General features: G+C 34.0%; 1 protein-coding gene across 6 annotated transcripts in view; it reads left to right on the top strand.

The window, feature by feature from the left end:
- Positions 1-23,203, top strand: part of chchd3a (coiled-coil-helix-coiled-coil-helix domain containing 3a) — a 113,586-nt gene that overhangs the window by 4,890 nt on the left and 85,493 nt on the right. For all 6 annotated transcript variants that reach the window (NM_001309796.1, NM_214804.2, XM_073945917.1 and 3 more), the window contains exon 3: positions 12,749-12,842. In NM_001309796.1, coding sequence (NP_001296725.1) covers positions 12,749-12,842 — 94 coding nt within the window. The remainder of the gene's footprint in view (positions 1-12,748; positions 12,843-23,203) is intronic.

Raw genomic sequence — 23,203 nt, 5'->3', positions numbered from 1 at the left:
GCACACAAATATGATTTAGATTTATTTGAAAATACCTTCTTATGGATTTTTCTATATTAGATTACACAATTGGCCAATGTTTTCTTTTTCCCTAAAAGTTCAATCCTCTTGATGTTAGTGAGTGGGCCCTGTTCCTTCCATATTATGATTCATAGCTTGTGCCTGAGTGCTAATGAAACGATTAATTCTAACTTGTAATAGAGTTAATGAATCAATGCTGTAATTAGGAAGTCCACTTAAGCCAGTTCAGCCTCCAAGGTACCTTGAACAGCAGGTCCTCCCAGAAGTGTCGAGCCGATCGCATTTGCGAGCGCTTTGCTTCTCATTAAAAGTAAGACTTTGTTCATAGATCTTTCAATCGGAAGTTTAGATGCGCTTTTGAGCAATTATAAGTCACACGCCCATTAGGAATTCACAATTCAGTGACGTTTTGGACGTGTTGAGATTTGGAAAGTGCTTTCTGTGACATCTGGAGCTTTGCTAAAATCCTGATTTTTAAAATAACTGTTCGTTTGGAGAAAAAAAAAAAATAATCTAGTTTAAATAGAAAAAGTTCAGAATCAGTTTTATTGCCAGGTGTACTTCACACACACACAAGGAATTTGTTTTGGCTACGGAAGCTTCCAGTGTACATAAAATGACAAGTGAACACACAAAATAAATATGAAAAAAAGATGATAAACATTAAACAGAGATGCAGTAAGTCAAGAAATCTGGATGTTGAATTGTATGTACAGATTTGTTATAAATATACAGGTTATAAGTTGCTGTGTACAGATGCGAATGTAGAAAGTATTGCATTGCATATTGATATAAGGTGCTTTGTACAAGTGCGTATGAGAAGTATTGCACATATTTATTTCACAGTTGGGGATATTTAACTGTTCATAAGGTAGATGGCCTGAGGAAAGATACTTTTCCTGTGTCTGGCTGTTTTTGTGCTTGGTACTCTGAAGCGCCGACCAGACGGTAACAGTTCGAACAGGTAGTATGCTGGGTGAGAGGCGTCCAGAGTGATTTTGCGAGCCCTTTTACTCATTCTGAAGAGTACTGTTCTTGAAGTGTAGTTTAGGGTCGTGCCAGTGATACGTTCAGCAGACCGGATTATTCGCTGTAGTCTACGGAGGTCGGTTTTGGCAGCTGAGCCGAACCAGACGGTGATTGAAGAATTGGTTGCAGAGGATGGTTTGGATGACAGCTGAGTAGAACTGTACGAGCAGATCCTGTGGCGGGTTAAACTTCCTCAGCTGACGAAGGAAGTACAGACTCTGCTGGGCTTCACAATAGAGTCTATATATATATATTTTTATATTCAAAAATGGTAAAATTTTTGTCAAAATTAAACCTTATATTTATTATTTATTGCTTTTCTTGTTATTTGTATCTATATATATGTATGTATGTATGTATGTATGTATGTATGTATGCATGTATGCATGTATATATACATATAAAATTGTTTTAGAAAAGTGATATTTATAAAATGTTGTATATTTGATCTTGTTTTGCCATGAAATAGCCAGAGAAGCTAATAAATAAGCTGATGAATAAATTCAATTGGCAATAAATTCCATACTCTCTGTATCCCCAGTTTAAATGGAAGTGTTTTACTGTACGTGCTTTACACAATTTAACTGTGTCCTACATTTATTAAAACTAAATAATGCATTGAAACCTAAATAAAACAAAAAAATTTTACTAAGAAAAATGATATTACAAGACATATATTATTTTAGAACTAAAACAATGAAATTAAATTACGTATAGCTTTAAATCAGGGGTGGCCAAACTTTTTATTATGATCGACCAAAAACCAAACTTGATTAAGGGATGTGGGCCGAAGGTAAAAATAGCAAACAGTATTTATTTCCTAATATTTAAAAATTAGAACAAAACATTGCTTTAAAGTTTATTAACCAAAGCTAAAAATATATGAACTTATCACAGTAAAAACGTACAGAATCCCATTAATAACACAATGGAATTTATTGCTGAATATATATATATATATATATATATATATATATATATATATATATATATATATATATTTATATATATATATATATATATATATATATATATATATGAATACCTATACATATCCAATTTGGAATATTTGTGTTTTGTACACATTGCTATGCTTCATGAAATCTTCCACACTACTCTGTTATCTTGGTCAGTCTCAGACATTCGAAAAAGGGCTTCCAAAGTTTTGAAAATTCTCTCATGAAACTCTTTGTTTCAAGAACTCTTTGTTTCAAGAATATTATCTTTTTTGCCATAGTCATTCAAAATTGAACTTCAGAACTACTGAAATACAATTTTCAAAGGAAGGAGCCCAACCTATATACCCAGACATTTTAGAGCAGTAATCACGAGACCGTGATACTGTGATAATTTATTACAAGCTTATCATACCAGCAGAATCTTATACCGACCCATCTCTAAAGCCCACATATAATTTTAAAGCTGGACTTGTTGCTGTTATAAACAGTATTGGGCCCGTCCTCATATCAGATTATCAGAGTTTTCTGCTTTGGTAGCTGTCGAGTAATGTGCATTTCTAACATTAGCCCTAAACGTGTCCTTTTATCAAACAGTATAATGCTAGCAGTCTTTTAAAAATGCAGCTGGTCACTGCGTTTCATCCATGTCTTGACTTTTTCCGAGCCGTGATCTTCCTCGCTCCCACCTCCACATAATTAAGCACATCTAATATGTATGGAAACAGCGGCTCTGAAAAGCTGTCAGCTCAAATACGTGTGCCCTCTCGGCCCTTAATAGTGGTGTTACCTGCAGAGTCTGTGGGCTGGAGCTGACACTACGAACCGGCTCCACTTTCAGAAGGGGAAAAAAAGAGACGACCGCCTGCATCGCACATAACGAGACAGCTCCCTGTTAATGAGACACAGATCTGCTTAATGAGCTCTACCATGGAGGCTCACACACACTTTTTTTGGTCTATCCATCTATCTATAACTCCCTACATCTCAATATGTCTCATGGTTTCTTTCTCCCACGTGTGCATTTTTTTTTCTTGGTGTAATGATGACAGAAACACTTTTGTGATTATATATAAATATAGTGTTACTTAAAAAAAGTTCCAGAATGCATATGTTGTGCTTTTGAGAAACTGTGAACTCGTTGTTTACATCCCACCCTCATTCAAACTTGGACAACTTTCTCGCTAAAACTTTTTGGATCCAATTTCTTTCTGTGTGTATGTATACTGCTCAGCATATACGAGTACACATCTCACAAATCTCTCATTTAAATTAAGATTTTCTATATGATGCTTTACAATATTATATTTGCGCATTAGCTTAGTCAGAACTGAATCAAAATCTTGAGCTAATCTAACAAAATCACTTGCAATAATAATTAAAAAATTATTAGCCTAAATTTATATATTAGGAAAAAATAATAAATAAAATATTGAAAAATAGCAAAAATCAAGAGAAACAAAAATATATACAATTTTGTTGAAATGTTGTAGTTTGTATTTTTTTTGCAATATTTTGCATAAATTTATAAATTATAAATTTTTCATTTTTTTCAAATTCTAAAGATGTTCTGTGACTCAAATTTAATTTTAATAAAAAAATATCTGTTAAATAAATCTGTGTTGTTCAAATGCATCAATATATATTACCCAAATTCACTAAGAAAGGCATAAAAATAATCATTTTTAAAATAGGGTGTACTCATTTATGCTGACCATTGTACACATTGAAGTTGGGCATGTATATATATATTATATATTGTTAATAGAAATCTATAAACATAAATATTTGTTAATTTGGCAAATAGTTTGATGTAAAATCGTTTTATAACTTTTAAAACTAATATGCCTCACAGTAAGAAGATCGCTGGTTCGAGCTCCGGCATTGGCATTTCTGTGTGGAGTTTGCATGTTCTCCCTGTGTTCGCATGGGTTTCCTCCAGGTGCTCCAATCCCCCCACACAAGTGCTATGGTGAATTGGGTATGCTAAATTGTCCATAGTGTATGGATGTGAGAGTGTGTATGGGTGTTTCGCAATGTTGGGTTGCGGCTAGAAGGGCGTCCGCTGCTTTAAACATGCTTAACAATTTGCCGGTTCATTCCGCTGTGGCGACCCCTGATTAATATAGGGACTAAGCTGAAAAGAAGATAAATTAATAAACCAAAACATTTCCTCACCAGACATTTCATAGCCTAATGTGCCTAATTTTGATCTTGGGCTCTATTTTAACGGTCCATGCGCAAAACGGAAAGAGCAGGGTGCAAACGCATTCAGGGAGTGTCAGAATCTATATGTGCTAATATAAGGACGGGAAAATCCACTTTGCGCCATGGCGCATGGTCTAAAAGGGTTGAGTTTATTTTCTTATTGAGTTATAGGTGTGTTTTGAGAATAAACCAATCAGAGTCTCATCTCCCATTCCCTTTAAGAGCCTGCTGCGTCGCGCTATAAGCACATTTGCTATTTACACAACGTAAAGTAAGTTCACTTTTGCTTTTGCTCTCATGATAGGGAAACCTTTACGCAGTTAGCCTATAAATAATTAATTTTCTTTGTTAAGCGCAAAGATTTGTTTCAAAACTATTTCTAAATTCAGTTCTAATTTCCAGCAAACGAATAAATAAACAATAATAATGAAGTGTGGTCAAAATACTGAGTTATTTCCAAATACACCTGCTGTGCCCCATATGGTCTAAAACCTGACAGGTTGGCAAATCTAAGCTTGTTTTTAATAAAACAAATATAAATATGGATATAATAAATAGTACTGCTAATAATAATAATAACATTATACAAACGCAAATTGAATGAACTGAAAAAGCCTCCCGAGATGAAGGATTCAAGGCAGTGGTTTTTAAATTCATGTAGGCTAGAAATTAATATGTTTTGTAATATTTTAATCATTTATATTTATATCCTATATATATATCCTTATTATATCCTATCTATATATCCTTAATATTTTTTTCATATGTAAAGATATTTGCGTATTGCTCTATATCTTGCTCTATATCTAAGCAGTGTGCGAGGCGCACAACTAACACGCTCTGCGCCGGACTTTAGACCGGGTTTGTTCTGGTCTAAAGAACAGACTATTATGGTTTCTCAAATTGCGTCACGCCTTGCGCCACATTGTGCCGGGTATATGATATTGCCTGAAATCTCTGAATTTTAATAACAAAAAATGTGCAGTTCCTCTTGAAACAAAAACTGCATAACGTTGTGTGTGTGTGTGTGTGTGTGTGTGTGGGTGTGTGTGTGTGTGTGTGTGTGTGTGTGTGTGTGTGTGTGTGTGTGTGTGTGTGTGTGTGTGTGTGTGTGTGTGTGTGTGTGTGTGCATGCACGCTTGTGTGTGTTTGTGTTTGTGTGTGTGTGTGTGTGTGTGTGTGTGTGTGTGTGTGTGTGTGTTTAAAGTCAACCATCCTTTTACCAAACTTATAGCTACTTATCAATATGACCACACGGAAACATTAAGCCTCATCTAAATGTAACGCTCTGACATTTTACCAATGACTCACTCTTTAAATAGTTTCTCTTTGTCACAGCTCTTCTAGCCTTAAGAGCCTCAGCTCATCGTCTGAGGTCAAAGGCTGTGACCTTAATGAGGGACATTGATTATGTACACCCACGAGTGGAGGTATTAAGAGATGCTGTGGATGATCGAGTCCGCCACTAAATCACGGCGAGTCTCTGCGCGTGCTGATTAGACAGTGGTCAAGGTTGATCCTCCTACACGTTATCCGCGTTGCATGAATATTCATACGCAGGGCCCACACACCGGTTTCCATTACGCTCTAATTACCTGCGCACAAATCCTTCTTTGTCTCAGCCATACATAAACATACTTTTCTCTTTCCGTTACATATTAAGCATCTCCTTGAAGATCACCGCCGAGTTCAGAATGTAAAAAAAACAAGGGAAGCTCTCTGCATATGATGCGCTATAATGAAATGATCTTTCAGCCTGTCTCTGTTTCATGAAAACTTATATGAGGACGGAAGTTTAATGCAAGGAGATGAAAGTTTGGTACGCTTGTTTGATATGCACAAGTAGAGGTGGGATTAAATTGTACACTGTAAAAAAAGCCTTATTTTTTTGTTAGAATCAAATGAACTTTTTAGTCATCTTAACATACATCAGTAAAACTAAAATGAGACTAAAATATAAAGTTAAACTTTGGATAACGTAATAGTTAAAACCTGATAATATAAAATACCAAACATTTGTTGTCATGATGTTTTGTCATACATTATTTATAGTGTAGTGTATTCTGATTTATCTGCATATTTTGGCTGCAAGTATATACTAGTAGCCTGCTTTACATCCTAACATGAAGCAGTTCTTTTCAAAGGTCGCAAAATGTGTTTCCCTCAAGTTGTTTTATCAAGATCCCCCCAGATCACCCGATTCGAAGGTTACTACTCGATTGAATGGGCGTAAACCGAGATTATCGGCTGATAGATATGGACTAGTAGGGACCTTCTGCGCCTTCTAGTAGGCTCAGAAGGCTGTAATCATCCATCCACATGGGTAATTAGTTATACTATTGGAGAAGACTCCAGATCTGTTTTTACATTACTGTGACAGTTGGGTTTTGGGTTGGGGCAGCGGTAGATGTCAATAAAATACAATTAATGGGAAATTTAAAGGGGAAATGAAGCATTCAGTCAAGTTTACATTATTTTGTACATTGGATTCCACTTTAATGAAAATACATTAAACAAACTTAATAAATATAACCATTTAGAAGAAAATGGCATGTTTTACTATAGCTTTTAGACCTAGGTTGCCACCATCTTGGAATATCGCTGTGTCTGACGTCACAGGGTTGGTTCCGTTCCCTCAGTTATACATATGCATTGGAAGTAAAGGACTGAACACAATGCAACAATTAAAATTATAAATGACTTTACCCTTTATTAAGTCATGTCTTTGTGGTTTATGTGAAGATATATTCCCTTTTCAAGTCGATCAGTTAAATCTCTCAACATGTATGAAAGATATAAAAACCTGCCATGTGAAAAAACATGCCGATCTTAGTTTGGTTTGAACACGAAAAGAGGTGAAGTCTGTAGTAGTGACCCGCCCGATTACGTCAGCACCGGACCTGTTTGAAACTATGGTTGAAACCCATACAGGCAGTCAGGCAGATGATACAAAGAGTGGACCAAAGCGCATCAAGCGATCGGTAATTAAAAGGGAAAAAAAGAATAAATCTACATATTTTTATATTAGACACGCATCTGATTACACACAACTTCACGCATTAAGTTAAATTAGGCTTTACAGTCTCCATGTTCAGTCTTTTACTTCCACTTTGTCTGTTCAGCTAAGGGGATGGAACAACCCTGTGATGTCAGTTGCAGTGATTTTCCAAGATGGCGCCACCCTAGGTCTAAAATCTATAGTGAAACATGCCGTTTTCTGCTAAATGGTTACATTAATTGAGTTTGTTATGTATATTTCCATTAAAGTGGAAAACAAATTGCACTATGATATGAACTCAACTGAGTGCTTAATTTCCCCTTTAATAAATAATACTACAAGACAAATTCCTTTTTCTTGAATAAATGACTAGTTTGAGGGCTTTTTGTTAAGTGTAATTTGCACAAATTTGAGATGTCACTGCTATCATAAGTTGAATATGTGGCTTTTCCTTACTTTGCATAATTCATCCACTAGCTGTGTACATGCTTTTACACTTGTACAACATTGTTATTATAAAATAGATGTACTAAATGAAATGCATAATGTAATGCTTTGGTCACACTTTACAATAAGGTTTCATTAGTTAATGTATTTACTACACAGCAAAATCTTCTGAGCAAAATTTACTCAGTTCAGAGAGTATTTGGCCCCTCTTTAAATAAGGGCAAACATGTTGGTAATAAGTAAAGCTGCTGTTTGTGAAGTTACTTAATGATTCTCTGCTGAGATTTTGAGAGATTTAGGGTGCTTTCACACCTGACTTATTTAATTTGATTGAATCGCACTACATTTCGTTTTTCCCTTTTGGTGCGAGAATGCAGCAATCGTACTCGAGTGCGCACTAAAAGTGGACCAAATAAGCATACCGTGACCTGCTTGAAGAGGTGGTCTCGGTACGCTTTCAAACGAACCCTGGAGTGGTTTGTTTGTGGTGAGAATATGATCCGTACTAAAACAGGTCCAACCGCAAAAAGTACTGCGCCTTTTGGACTAATCCAGCTGCCGTAGGCCGATGAGCTGTGCATTATGGCATATGGAGGATCAATATTTGTTGACAGCGCTTTACCAACAGAGAGAGAGAGGGGAAAACATTACCTGATGGATCGTTGGTAATATTTCTGCAAGATGATCATGTTGCAGTTTAGCTAAATTAACACTAAATTAACACTGTTTTCCAGCCGCAGCCGCGCTTCATTCTCGAAATGTATAGTTTGTCTAAAGCAGGCATACAATCAGTCAGCGCAGTCGTCCCTCCATAGTAAAAATGACATTTTGTGTCTGCCGGTTTTGTTTACTTGCAGGAGTTCATTGGCATTTTCCCGCACATGAATTCTAACCAATCAAAAAGCAGTTTAGGATATATGTTTAATAATATCTTGCCTATAAGTGATGTGGATTTTGTCAGATGACTGCATTTTGGTTTGTTTCTACTGGTTCGGACCAAAGCCAGCAGTGCGGTGTAAAAACGACCCAAAGTCGGCAGAAAATGCAACAATGTATCATTTATTGCCCTTGGTCTGGACCAGATGAAGTGAACTACAGAATTGAAAGCATCCTTAATGTATCATCTAAGGCTGTGACTGAAGTCAGTTGTTTTATGTTTCTTTCTGTGTTTCTGTTTATTAACAGTGTGTTTATCATCAGTGCTCAATCATCACCTAATTAATGCTTTCATTGTCTCATTAACTTGAGTAACTTTAACTTAGAGAGGGACCAAATACCAAATATCTAAACTGAGTAAAATTTACTGCTGTGTACTTGTACAGCATTTATTAATCATAGTTCAGCATTTACTAATGCATTACTAACATCCAAATTCATGCTTGGTAACATTACTTAATGGACCGTTAGTTAACACAAACTAAAAGTTAACGACTTTATTTGGTAGCACTTTGGTTTAAGCCACAATTCGTGTTATTAACTACTGGTTTATTACTTGCCTGTTATTAAGATATTAACTGTTCATTAGTAGTTATAAAGTATGATTTTACTGTGCATCCCCAACCCTATTCTAAACCTAAACATACACTAACTATTCATAAACAGCTAATTAGTAGTTTATTAAGCTAGTAGTCATAGGTAATGGTTTGTTAATACCGTGAATTGGGACCTAAGCTAAAGTGTTACCCTTTATTTTCATTAAGTACCAAATACTGTTATGAATGTGTTTTGCATAGTTTGGTCACGTTAGTAAATGCATTAACTAATACAACCTTATTGTAAAGTGTTACCAATGCTTTTTGGACTATTTGCAAAAACATCATGACATACAATATCTTGAAGGATTTTTCTTGCAATATACTGTATGTCGTAAATCACAGAATCACTGGTGCTGTGATGTCGTTATCATCTGCAAGATATGAGCATTGAATCATAAGTTAAAGTCAAGCAGAGATTTCCAGTAACTTAATGTTAATGTTTCCAGAAGGATCTCCTTATGTGTGTGTGTGTGTGTGTGTGTGTGTGTGTGTGTGTGTGTGTGTGTGTGTGTGTGTGTGTGTGTGTGTGGAGGGATGTTGAGCCTCGTTTGTATTGGATTGTGAGGAATGTTGAATTGTTTTAGATTAGCCCCTCCTCTTCTCAGGTCTGGAGATTAATGAAACGTCTTATGAGACACGCAATTTGTCTCTGTCTGTTATCTCTGCCCAGAAGCTACTTTTTAACATTTCTGCCGAGGATGATGGAGGGAGCGAATGAGAGAGGGAGAGGGAGAGAGAGAGAGTGCAGTATCCGAATATGATGAGTTTTTCATCTTTAAGCATGTCTGTTCTCATTCAGGAGTGACACGGGCACCCGCACGGTTAATGTCGTTCTGGAGTTTTTGGTGACCTCCTGCGAAAACCCCCTGAAGACTCTGGGATGGGTTTTAACGGACGAGCTGGTTATCCTTTGAATCCACAGAACTCCTTCCTTTATCCTTTTTAAATATTAAAGCCCGGTTTAAATTAATGAATTATAGGAAACCTAGAGCGTGAATAAATGGGTGACACTGAAGAAAAGCCGTTAGCCTGATGGAGGAGAAGGAGGGAAAAAATGTCTGTGTGTGTGGACAATGTAATTGGATTATTTTTGTCTAAAAGTCGTTCATAAAAATGTTTACACTTAAATATAGAGTAAAATTGCAAGTTTACCTAAGATAAAAAAATATAATTGTAAGTCTAATATAATACATATTCATTAAAATACATATAAATTATTAGTATTGTTATTGATGTTGTTGTTGTTATTATTAGTATTGTTTAATTTATTTATTAATATTATTATTATTATTATTATTATTATTATCATTATAGCTAACAGCAGGGGGCGCTCGACCTGCAGTCTGTGTGGGTCCTTATGTCCCAGTATAGTGAAGAGGACTCTAGACTGCTCAGTGAGAGCCATTTTTCGTCGGAAACATCATCTCTGTTGTCTGTGGTCACACATTTCTACACATAATAGTTTTAATAACTAATTTCTAATAACTGATTTCTTTTATCTTTACCATGATGACATGATACTATTTTGCTAGATATTATTTAAGACCCTTCTATACATCTTAAAGTGACATTCAAAGGCTTAACTAGGTTAACTAGGCAGGTTAGGGTAATTAGGCAAGGTATTGTATAATGATGGTTTGTTCTGTAGACTATCGAAAAAGCTTAATGGGGCTAAAATTTTGACCTAAAAGGGTTGTAAAAAAATAAAAACGGCTTTTATTCTGGCTGAAATAAAATAAATAAGACTTTCTCCTGAAGAAAAGTCAGTTTATTATCAGACACACTGTGAAAATTTCCTTGCTCTGTTAATTGTCATTTGGAAAATATTTAAAAAGGAAAAAAAATGTAAAGGGGGCTAATAATTTAGACTTCAACTGTAATAATAAAAAGCATATAACCACAAAAATAGAATAATACAATAAAATAATAAAAAAATGGCTAAATAATATTTTAAATATATAAACAGTGAGTTATACAACATAGATTACATCTTGGTTAAGTAAAAAAAAAGTTAATGAAATTTAAATATTCAGATATTTTAAGAAAATCCCAAACTGTATGTGTTTAGTTAAGTTAATTTAAATTCATAAATAAAAGTTAAAGTCATTACAATAAACTTTAGTAAGGCTAGAGTTTTTATCTTCCACATTGAAATAAAGATTTTAAAACATGAAAGCAACTCAATCACTTTTCTGTGCATTTGTTTACACATAATATATCCAGGAAAAAAAGATGCAGTACACTGGCAGTAGTTTAAAGTGATGTTTTAGAAGCAGCCGCCGGAAGGAGCAGTCAGTATGAGTTGCCATATGGTTCGGTTGCATAACAGTGTTCATTTTAGAGACAATTTGAGACTATAAAGGCAAGAGAGAGGGAACCTGTTGGGAGAAAAAAACACTTAAAGATATCATTCACACCAACCTTCTTCAAGACTAATGAGAAATCTTCCTGTTGCTGTGACAATGCCGAAGAGAGAAGCAAAATTAATTGCGTACGTTGGCACGGCATTTATCAAACAGCAGGCTACTGTAATGGATACAGGCAGACAGGTGCTGTCTAAACCTCAAACCCACCAGATACCAGCAAATAACAGATATGGCGTGATTACAGCGATCCTTCACAACTGATCACCAACTGCAGTCTTCTGTAATATTTGTATACAAAATAGTTATTTATTTTAATATACAGTAAGGTCAATCAGTATTTGATCACCCTATCTCTTACTTAAAAATCATGGAGGGGTCTAGAATTTTCAGTAAGGGTGCATTTCCACTGTGAGAGACAGAATTTTAAAAAAACAATCCGGAAATCACATTGTACAGTATGATTTTTTTTAAACAATTTATTTGTAAACTACTGTGTCAAATAAGTATTACACAGAGATGTCCTGAGTGCTCCAAAATACCACCCTACCTCATCCTATACTCGTGTACAAACTTGTCTTAAAAAAACTTCTAGAGTGCAATAAAACATTCAACTTCATTTCTCACAGGGCTTTCCAGGGCTTTCAATGGCATGCAACCACAAAATCCAAAACTCTAGGACAGTGGTTCTCAAACTGTGGTACGTGTACCACTAGTGGTACGCAGGCTTCCTTCTAGTGGTACGCAGAGTAATCCAATATCAATGTCATATGTACATGCAACATATATTTCAAAATTGATCAAAAATGGTTCATATATGAATATGATGACATATAGCCTATATTCATGAGGTCCAAGCAACATTTCCAGGTTTTTATTTATTTATTTTTTTACATACACACAGTACAGTGTTAATGTTCAAACTTTTTATAATGTTTAAAGTGGCTGATAATAATAAAAATTCTTAATAATAGTAGTTAATCTGTCACGATTTTAAACTGCAGAGTTGTAGCTGCCTTACTGGGCCTACTACGCTACTGTATTTCAATACTGCTCATTATGGTGGTACTTGGAGGGACAATTTTTTTCTGAGGTGGTACTTGGTGAAAAATGTTTGAGAACCACTGCTCTAGGATGACCATCTGGTGAAGCTCAGCATCTAATGCAAGTGTGTTTGGAATTGTGTTTCAGTGGATGAGTCTGAACTGAGGAGGAAGATCACAGAAGAGCTGCGGAAAGGCCTGGAGGAGGACCGAAGAAAGACACAAGAGGAACTCAACCAGTGGTGACTATCCACATGCACACACATTTATACTGTTTATTTAATAGTTATTAAACTGCTCAGATCAGTTCTATATTGAGTGTCTGGTCAGAAAACAGTCAGAAAAACTTCCTGGCAATGGTAATATTGACAAGTTAAGTTATGGATGTGGCTCATATTGCATATTTTAGATAAGAGTGTTGAAGAGGTTACCCTGATAACCCTGATGCTAGACATGAGGTTTAAAAAAAAGAAGATATATGGGTGTAAATATTAAAATAAAGCTTAAAAATTTGTATTAAATTAAAACGTTATACAATGGTAAGTCACAACGAGACGTCCCTTTTGGTGCTCACATCCATTTCAGTTGACAAAAGTGATTGTATATGCAATATACAATATAGAAAGCATGTCAATGCACTTAAGTGTCTGCATTAAAAATATATTTAAATTAAAATTTTTGTTTAAAAAAAAAGTTAAAACATTGGTGGACAAAAACATTTCCATAATATTATTTAATATTAAATATTTTTTTATGAAAAAAAAAAACTAGTAGTAGTGTGACCTGTACTAATGTATAAAAGAATAATGAAAATTTGTAATTAAATGCTGATGGTTGTAAACTTAATAAGCCACATTTTAATGTAAAAATACAAACTATACTGTATATTATTTAGAATAAACTAAAGCTGCATTACACTTGCATTATTGTTTTGATGCTTAAACACCTGTTTCTGGCATTGATACATATAAATTATTTATTTTAACTCTGTGGAAAGGCTTTACTTAAAAGGGGAAAAAAGAAAACATGCTTGCATCACACCAAATACTACATTTACACATAGACATGTTTACTGAAAAAATGAATTAACTATTTAATGTAAAGCGGGTGAAATGTATTTTAAATATGACCCTTTGATAACAGTGATGTCAAATATTAAGTTTTACTTGAATATCTACATAAAAACACATCATGTAAATGTCCAGCAGAATTTTAGCGTATGCACAGTAACATCATTGACTTCAAGTCATTAAACACAAGTCTACATAGGGCTCGACAGATAAACCTTACCATGTCGAATCGTCATAAAATTTATGTCAATAACGATGATATGCTACGGAGATTTTTACTTTACATAAACAACAGGAAGCTGTAGATGTGTTTATAAGACACACCTGCTAGTTTTTCATGATTTTTTCCCCTTACCACACATTCCATGCAATGTAATGTAATGATTGTGAGGACGCAGGTGAGATGTCATTTTTTCGAGAGACATTCAAATATGTTAGTTGCGCTGTGTTTGCAGTGTCTGTTAGTCATGTTAAACAATTCATTGCAAACTGAAATAAATACAATTTGATTACATGATTTGAAATTTGATGTTTTATAAGATTGTTTACTTTTTTTGTGATTTAGTTTGCATTTAAATTAAGAATTTTGCAGAATTGCAAAAATTTGTGACCTTTTTGTTGATTGGATTAAACGATTGCACAATCATGAAAAACTAGGATGTTTGATTAAAGATCTGCTATGTCACCCAGTATTTAGCAAGTTCAATTCACTTCCCCACAGCAGTATTTGCTGTTAAACTGTTGCTTGTTTTAATGATGACTATTTTTACCATTTTTAATTAAGTAAAATGTTTATTTTAAAATATTTCTGTGACTGTTTATTTTTAGAAAATGAAACAAGTATATTTTTGTTTGTGTATCGTCATATGCTGTCAGTTACAGTTCTTCAGAATATTATATTTTATATTGTTTATTACTTATTAATTATCATTGTTTAGACAAAATCATAATCTCCAAAAAGTAGTAATGTGTAAACTGTTTTTGTTTAATAAAAAAAAAATCTTTAAAATGTTATTCAATGAAGTGGCTAATCTTTGTGGCTTCTGTTGTTGGGATACTCTTTTAAAGCTGGAAGCATTTACAACTTCTATCGAAATTTATGTTGTTATCGTTTAATATGGAAAAGAAACATCGAGATTGCATTTTTGCCATATCGCCCAGCCCTAGCATGTTTTCATGGTTCTGCTAACAACATGTTTAAACTAAAACATTTTTTCTCTTTCATCAATGCATCATATACACCTAAACCTAAAGGACATCTCTAACAGCTTTAGATCAGATTAACTACACGAGTGCACTGCACACTGATTTTATAATTTCAGAACAAATTTGTGTTCTCATTCAAGGTTTACAATTTTTTTTCTGTATTTTTTTCAGACATGTTCAAATGAAACATATGTTAAGTTTATGAGTCGAGGTACAAACTCTTATTTAATTGGAAGCTGTGTGCCTTAATGAAAATTTTGCCTTATCAACAGTCAAACTGGGACACACACCTGTCTGTGCTTTGTCTGGATCCATTTGCCTCTTTTCCTCAGCACATCACGCTCACTTTTTTTCCCTTCTTTCTTTCTTTTTTTTTGTGAAAGCAATTAATCATGCATGAAAGTGAGGGACTTGGAGTCATGGTGGAGTTAATTTCTTCATATGTGGTGATTTATTATCTTCCCCTGGTAAGGGCTTAGTCTTTTTTTATATTTTTGTCCTGTTCGTGGTTTATGAGTAGGCGAGTGTCCTGTGATGTTGGCCTATAATATCTCTAGATTATCTCCGGTCGTCACTTCCCAGTATTTTTAGCAGGACCTTCACTCTTTACTTATATAAAGTACAAGTTCCTTAACGACTCACTTCATTTTGTTCATCTAAAGCTTGCGATGGATGTGCCAGGGTTGAGTTTCACGTCCTTGTCAACCCCGGCATACCTCTTATACTGTTATTCTCAACAAGGCCAACACTCTGACCTGCAGAAATTGCTATTGACAGGAAGTTTATTTTCTGTCGGCCATAAAAGTAAATTTAAGGGCAGGGTGTGTTGTTTTACAGCATTGTTGTTGAGGCAACTGAAGGAAAGTGCTCCATCCCATTCGCCCCGGCACGCCATTAAGGGAAAGTAGGGGCTTTATTGACCATGATGTCATGCTTGGAAGGACAGAATCAATATTGTCCTTAATGTTGTCTTCCATTTAGCTTTCTCCAACTCCCATTTCTTCTTTCATTCTTTTTTCCCCTTCTTCCCTAGACTGTGTTGTGTTTTAAAAGTGGCTGTATGAGGTTGCAGGATTGAATTGAATGAAATTAGCCTCTGGCTTTGGGTTTGAAGACCTTTATATTGGCAATCTCAAACCTCACCTTCAGGTGGACCATTGTTTGTATGCTTTTTTTTTCCATAGTTTTGTTTCTTTCTTTGCTGATTCAGTTAGTTAGAATGGCAAGCAGCTGGTTCTAGTTTTCTTTTTTGGTTTGTTTTCTTTTTTTTGTTTTGTGTTTTGTGTTGGTCTTTCATTTGAGTTGGTTTGGTGTGCTTTTTGTTTTAGTTTCGAATGTATGACTTGTTTGGTGCATTTGTATTTATGTATCTCTTTCCCAATTCAGATTTGTAAACAATAGGGTAACTGAATTGGGGTCCGTTCTTTGTACCTCGCTTAAATGATCTAAGATGATTTGACAGATCCTGGACCTTTTAATCTTTATAACATCACTGGCTAATTTGGTTCTTCAAACAAGTTCACGATTCAGATTAAAATGTCTGGATAAACTGATCTGAGATCACTGCGTGTATTGTAAAGGACAGATCTATCGATCCTCAAAATTATGATCAGCAATCCAACGATTGGCTGACAGCACCGCAACGTAATGACATCATTAGATTAATATTCAATTGTCCATGTGAGCAAAATTCATTGCATAAAATTTGTAGTAAAAGGTTTGGTAAATATTATACGCAACAACTTTCCACCTTTGTTGTGGGCTGCAGGCTTTACACTTTGTCAAAAGTATTTTAGCAATTTACAATTTACGTTTTACATTTAGAGTGGATTTTGTCCTTTATAGTAGCCTAGGCCTATTCAGGTTTCTTAATTGGAGTAACTGGCTGTTTAAAATAATTTTGCATTAAAAAAGCATTTTAATTTGTGCAAAGTTGTCTGCAACTTTTGTGAAGCATCAAATCATCAACATATTAGCTATCAAAACATGTGCATGACTGCATAAATTATTATTCCTTACAAAAAAAAAAAAAAAAACGGTCGAATATTGTGCATGTCTATTATCATACACAAATTGTACTAAAGCTGGGTCGGTACCTTAAAACATAATGTGTTTGTATATATAAAGTCCATATTAATAAATGTTCTCTTTGAACTCCCCAGGACAGGGGTGTACACACTCAGTCCTGAAGGGCTGGTGTCCTGGAGAGTTTAGCTTTTACTCTCCTGGGGCCTCATGTATCAACGCTGCGTACGCACAAAAACTTTGCGTACGCCAGGTTTCAGGCTCAGAATCGCTCACGTTTGGATTTACTAACAATGAACTGAACGTGGGAATGTGCGCAGGTTCACGGCAGCTTTCTGGCAGGCGTACGCACATTTTTTGTGCGTGTCTGTTTTATTTCCATTGGCGACTCCTAGAGGCAGTTGTGTTAAATTCTTCTCTACAAAGTGTCTGAGCCTTGCAATGGCAGCTGTATGAGACGGGTTCATATAGTAGGTATGTAAGATTTCCATACCATACAGTTGACCAGCTAAACATTAAAGCGCAAATTGCAGCAGTCGCAATGTAATCTGAGCAATCTACCGCACACACATTGCTATAAAGACACTATCTGAAGATGAATTTGCATGCGTGAATCAGAAACATTTCCATTCAATAAATGTGCAAATAAAATATGATGCACAAACTTATTGATGATTCCTACTTGTCTTTCTCTTGATAAATAGTGGGCAAAATCTGAAATGTAGCGGGGGAAAAAAGAAGAAAGAATTTATCAGACGCTGGATTCGAGCCGAGTTTACGCTCGAATTTATCTGTACATGATCTCATGCTTCTTATGAGGTGCGCCACTGAGACCGCTTAGGGTATTGCAACATTTTTCAGTTATAAACCACACTACTTCTTTTTTAAATGCACTCAGTGCGATGTTCAGACCCAACTGTGTTAACCGTATCAGCTAAACTCCCACTCTATTTTTTTCTTTTGTTGTTAATTCCGGAGAACAAACTTGCAAATAACACCGCTTTTCTCCGGTCTACCTCCGGAAGCAGCACCTCCAATTCACATTCTGTTCAAAGTTTCTCTTTTTGCTTGATTTTGCCGTTGCTTTTTCGTTGGGTTTTGCCATTAGCATAGTCATTAGCATATTCATACGGGGGAGGAGGCAGGGAGGGGTTTTGTGCTCGTGCATGTTGCGCTCAGTTTCACGTTCATTCAGATGTACAAAAGAATATGCGTGAGATTCGGCGTACGCAGTGTTTCATACATCTGAATTTTTTTCTGCGTATGCACATTTACAGCTTCGTGCGTACGCAATGTTTTAGTAAGATTTCCACGCAAGTCTTCGTACATGAGGCCCCTGGAGAGTAATTTTTTTTTTTGTTTGTTTTTTTTTGTGTGTATTTGTTTTACTATTTTACTATTTTTCAAAGTGTATATAACTATCAATGTAAGAAAATATCAGCATTTGGTACATACTTTCAGTATAATTCCGATCTAATCCTGTTTATATGAAATATAAACCTCCTGAGCAGGTTTGAATTATCAGAACTGTTGCTATGACAACAACTCTCGAATGAGTTTTGAAGAACGAAAAGTCCTGGATAGTGTCAAATTGTCAAAAACAATATCCAGTTAATTGTGTAATCCACATACGAAGAACAGACCCTTGGTGTCTCTTTTTTTTTCTTGCCGTGTGTTTTGCTCTGTGTTTGGTTTGTTGTGTTTTGCTTTGTTTTTGTGTTTTGTTTTTTTACTGTTAAATTTTATTTTGTGTTTAATGGGATGTTTTTTTAAAACAAACTTTTTATTTAGATGTAACAAAAAGGTGACAATATAACAATCATATTTATACATCACAATCATATTTACATCCTTGTTTTCAGTTAAGTGAAAAAACAACAACAAAAAGAGGATAAAAAAAGAAATAAAGGGGGGGGCACAGGTTGTTTTAATTAGTAACATTATTCTAGATAAGAAATTGTTAAAAATACAAATCATAAAGCATACACAAGATCATCAATATGACTACGGCAATTTAGTTCAAGTCAGAGTCGATCTATTTAATCTTTTCCTGTTAATGGGATGTTTACTGTATTTTCATGTTCTTTTCCCCATGTTACTTAATTATTATTTGTATTTTTATTATAATCTTTATTTTGTTTTAATTTTTGTTTTGTTTTATTGGTTATATCAAGTGAAATTTTTTTTTTTTTTTTTTTTTTTTTTTTCACTGAGCTTGCATCACAAGTGGGCTGTATTTTCACGTTTACCATGAGAGCTAAATCAGAAGTATGATACCTCAAATGCCATTTAGAGGAATCGATTTCCGGAGATGAATCCGTTGGTAAATTTGTCAGTCCCTGCTAACTTAATTTAGCCGTGACCTTTAATCTAGCTTCTTCCTCCAGGGTGGTTGGGTGTTTGTTGGACACACATATAAGGTGTGACTATATGTAAAGTACACATTCCTTTACTTCTGTCGCAATGTTCATCTGTCTTTCTGCTTTATTTGTTTCGGTCTGGCTTTGCTTAGTCTATAGGCCCAGTAATGACCTTAATGACCTTACATGATGATCCATTTTTGATAAACCTAGCACACACATTTAGTATTCATCTATTTAAAGTTATTCTTTTAATTTAAAATAAATATGATTTCTTAAATATATGCTCTGTAGCCAATTTAAAAATATATTGGTCAAAAGAGTGAATAATACTGACCTTAATGTTTTTTTATTACATTTAAAAAGCAAAATATAAAACAAGTAAGAGTTTTTCCAGAAGAAAAAAAAAATTACCATAAATACTATGAAAATGTCCTTGCTCTGTTATCACTTGAGAAATATCTAAAAATAATAAATATTTCAGAGGTGGGCTAATCATTTTTGTATGTTAAATACAGCACAGATTACTCAGAGAATCACTCATAAATACTTGGATTTTATTATATAATAATAGTATTAATAATCTCATTGTTATATTTCAGGATTTAAAAGAAGTTTAGTTGTATAGAAACACTGCAGTGCTTGTTCTGTGCATGTTTGTGTGTTTCTGCTGCAGAGGCCTGTGTGTCTGAGGCCCTTTGCGGGCTTTTCTAATGGGAGATTTGCAGCAGGCAGTGGAGCAGAACCGTTCTGCAGATCAAAAGCACAGTCTGGGTTTGGCTGACCTGCACTGTGCTGCATCAGCAGAAAAAACTCCGGCTCTTGAACACAGAGACTTGCTGAAGATTGCACACAGTCCTCAGGGACACTGACTGAGAGAAGCTGCATCTTAGGGCACGAACCCGTTCTCAACACCCCTGACCTCAACACAACTCTTTCTCTTCTGCTCATTAATGGTCACTAGCGTTATGTACATATGCATGTACAGTTTTGTGCAAAAGATTTATGGCATCATTAGATTTGTTGTTTTTCGCAATGGTATAATGACCATATATAATTGTTTCTTGGTCTCCACCTGAGCAGTGAAATCAATTTTGGAAAGAAAAGCAGTGAAAACTATAAATTAGATACAAGAAAAACAGAATAAAACAATAAATAAATCCGAGAATAATGGTAGAGATGTCTCCCATTAAGAGTGTGCACACTTTTGTCATAAACAGCTATAAGAAACCAATATTTCATTTTATATTTCATTTATTTATATATATATATATATATATATATATATATATATATATATATATATATATATATATATATATATATATATATATATATATATATATATATACACACATATATATATATATATATATATATATATATATATATATATATATATATATATATATATATATATATATATATATATATATATATATATATATATATATATATATATTTACTATATTTACTTTATTTATTTGTTTTGTCATTTTCATTTATTTATTTATTTTTTGCCATTTCATTTATTTGGTCTTTTTAAAAAATATTTTTTTTTTATAATAGGATTGTGGAGGACAGACAGGAAAGCATTTGGGGCAGAGAGAGGGGAAGGACCTTAAGCCGTTATCGAACTCGGGTCTCCGTGAGCATAGTGCTATATGTCGATGCACTTAACCTAGGCTCTTGTCGCTGACTTTATTCTGTCTTTTAATAATTTAGCTATTTGTTTTTATTTGTAACATTTTAGTCTTTTGTTTAAGTTATTTGTATTGATTCATGTAAATATCTATTTGTTTATTTAGCCATTTACTTATTATTTTAGCTATTTTGTTTGCTGTTTGTTTTTGCTTTGGCATTTTAGCTATTTGGCATTTTAGCCGTATATAAATGTTTTGCCATTTTTTTGATTATTTGTTTAGCATGAAAAGTTTTTTTGATCTAGAATTAATTCATTTATCAATTCATAGTTTATATATATACAACAGATAATGGTACAGTTAACCTAAAAAGGAAGAAAGGTCAATTTACAATAGGTTAAATGCAGAAATTTATGGAAGGACTTTTAATTTGTCAGTAACCTAATCCAAGCTGAACTGTATTCTGTTACAAAATCTGCACGTTTAAGGTCTGTTTTCTTTAAAAATCAATGATCTCCACTGGCTGAGTGATATCCGATATAAAGTGGGTCTCAGAATGTACAAGAAATACTGCATTATATAACATTTTCCCCCACCATGTCTTTAAACTATGAACATTTATTTTACCTCAGTATATTCAATAGGGCTTCTGCGCTAGCTTGCTAATCCTGACAGACGTGTGCGCGTAAACTGCTTTTCTTCTCGTTTTACTCTTGAACAACTAAATGAACGCTGAAGTCTATTTAACTGATTATATTTTTATTACATTATAACCTGATGCTGTAAAAGGAACCTTATAAAATTTTAAAAAGTAACCGTTTAACCGATTAACCGTTCACTGGAAGTTATGGGAATAAACATTAGCTCTGCATTTACCCGTCTTAAAGCTAAACCTTTGAAAAGGCCATTAAATAATCACATATGCAGTCTAAACTCTTTATTTTCTGAGAGGTGAAATACATATCTCATAATTTTGAACGAGAACAAGGGTAAATGTCTAGATTGTCAATAAACATTAGTGAATTTTATCTTTGAGTAGTTATAATGACAACATATGATACTTTTATGGTAATTTTGTAGTTGTTTTGCAGCTTGAAAGCCCTCTTTCCCACCCGTTAAGTTAACACAAGTGGCCGTTTCATAAAAAAAAAAAAAAAAAAAAAAAACATCCAAACATGAATATAAATGCCCAATGACACGGTGTGCATTTTTTTCCTGAACTATCCCTTTAATACATGCATATTAATATATGCATTAGAGCATGCATGAGGCTACAGACCTGCATGTTACATTCGCTCATTGTCAAAATCCACCCTGCAGCTCTTGCACACTATCATTTCACAGCTGAAATGCAGGCGTATGTTGGCTCTCCCCAGAGGCATGCTGGGTGCCCGAGTGTTTGTTTTCATTTCATCCATGTCACTGTGTGACTTAATTACCATTTGCTTTATTTATTCCCCTGGTTTCTCCTCCAACTTCAGGATGGGATTTTCATATCTGTTGAAAATGATCTAACAAAAAATTGGCAGCCAAAAGCTCCAACACTACAATATTTATTTTGATCTGTTTATTTAATTGGTTAGCTACCTATTGATGAATCAATTTAGCCATGTATTGTTTTATTTATTTAGCTCTTTGTTTATTTTATTTAGTTTGTTTGCCATTTAACTTGCTATTTAATGTTTTTTGACACATTCAGTTTGGCATTTATTTGGTTATTTATTATTATGTTTTTTTATTTAGCTTTATTTTCTTTCTATTTTGTTCTTAATCCAAAAAGTTGTTTTGTTTGTTTGTTTATTTGTTCATTCAGTGAGTTTTATTTGAGCAATTTTATTTGAGTAATTTGTAAACCATTTATTTATTTATTTATTTATTTATTTATTTATTTATTTATTTATTTATTTATTTATTTATTTATTTATTTATTTATTTATTTATTTATTTATTTATTTATTTATTTATTGTATAGCCAGATTTTAAACATACCTGTAGCCATTTATTTTCTTTGTTTATTCCTCTCATTCTCTCATTTCCAACTTTAGCACAAGCTTTTCATATCTGTTAAAAATGATCTAACAAAGATTGTAATTTCTCAAACTCTAAGTCTTTGTTTTCATTTCATCCATGTCACTGTGTGACTTAATTACCGTTTGCTTTATTTATTCTCCTCCTTTCTCCTCCAACTTCAGGATGGGCTTTTCATATCTGTTGAAAATTATCTAACAAAAAAACAAACATTTGTTTTAATCTGTTTGTTTAATTGTTTAGCCATTAATTTATGAATGAATTTAGCCAT

The sequence above is a fragment of the Danio rerio genome, chromosome 4, assembly GCF_049306965.1.
Source record: "Danio rerio strain Tuebingen ecotype United States chromosome 4, GRCz12tu, whole genome shotgun sequence".
Lineage (NCBI taxonomy): Eukaryota > Metazoa > Chordata > Actinopteri > Cypriniformes > Danionidae > Danio > Danio rerio.
This window is presented reverse-complemented; position numbering and strand designations above follow the sequence as displayed.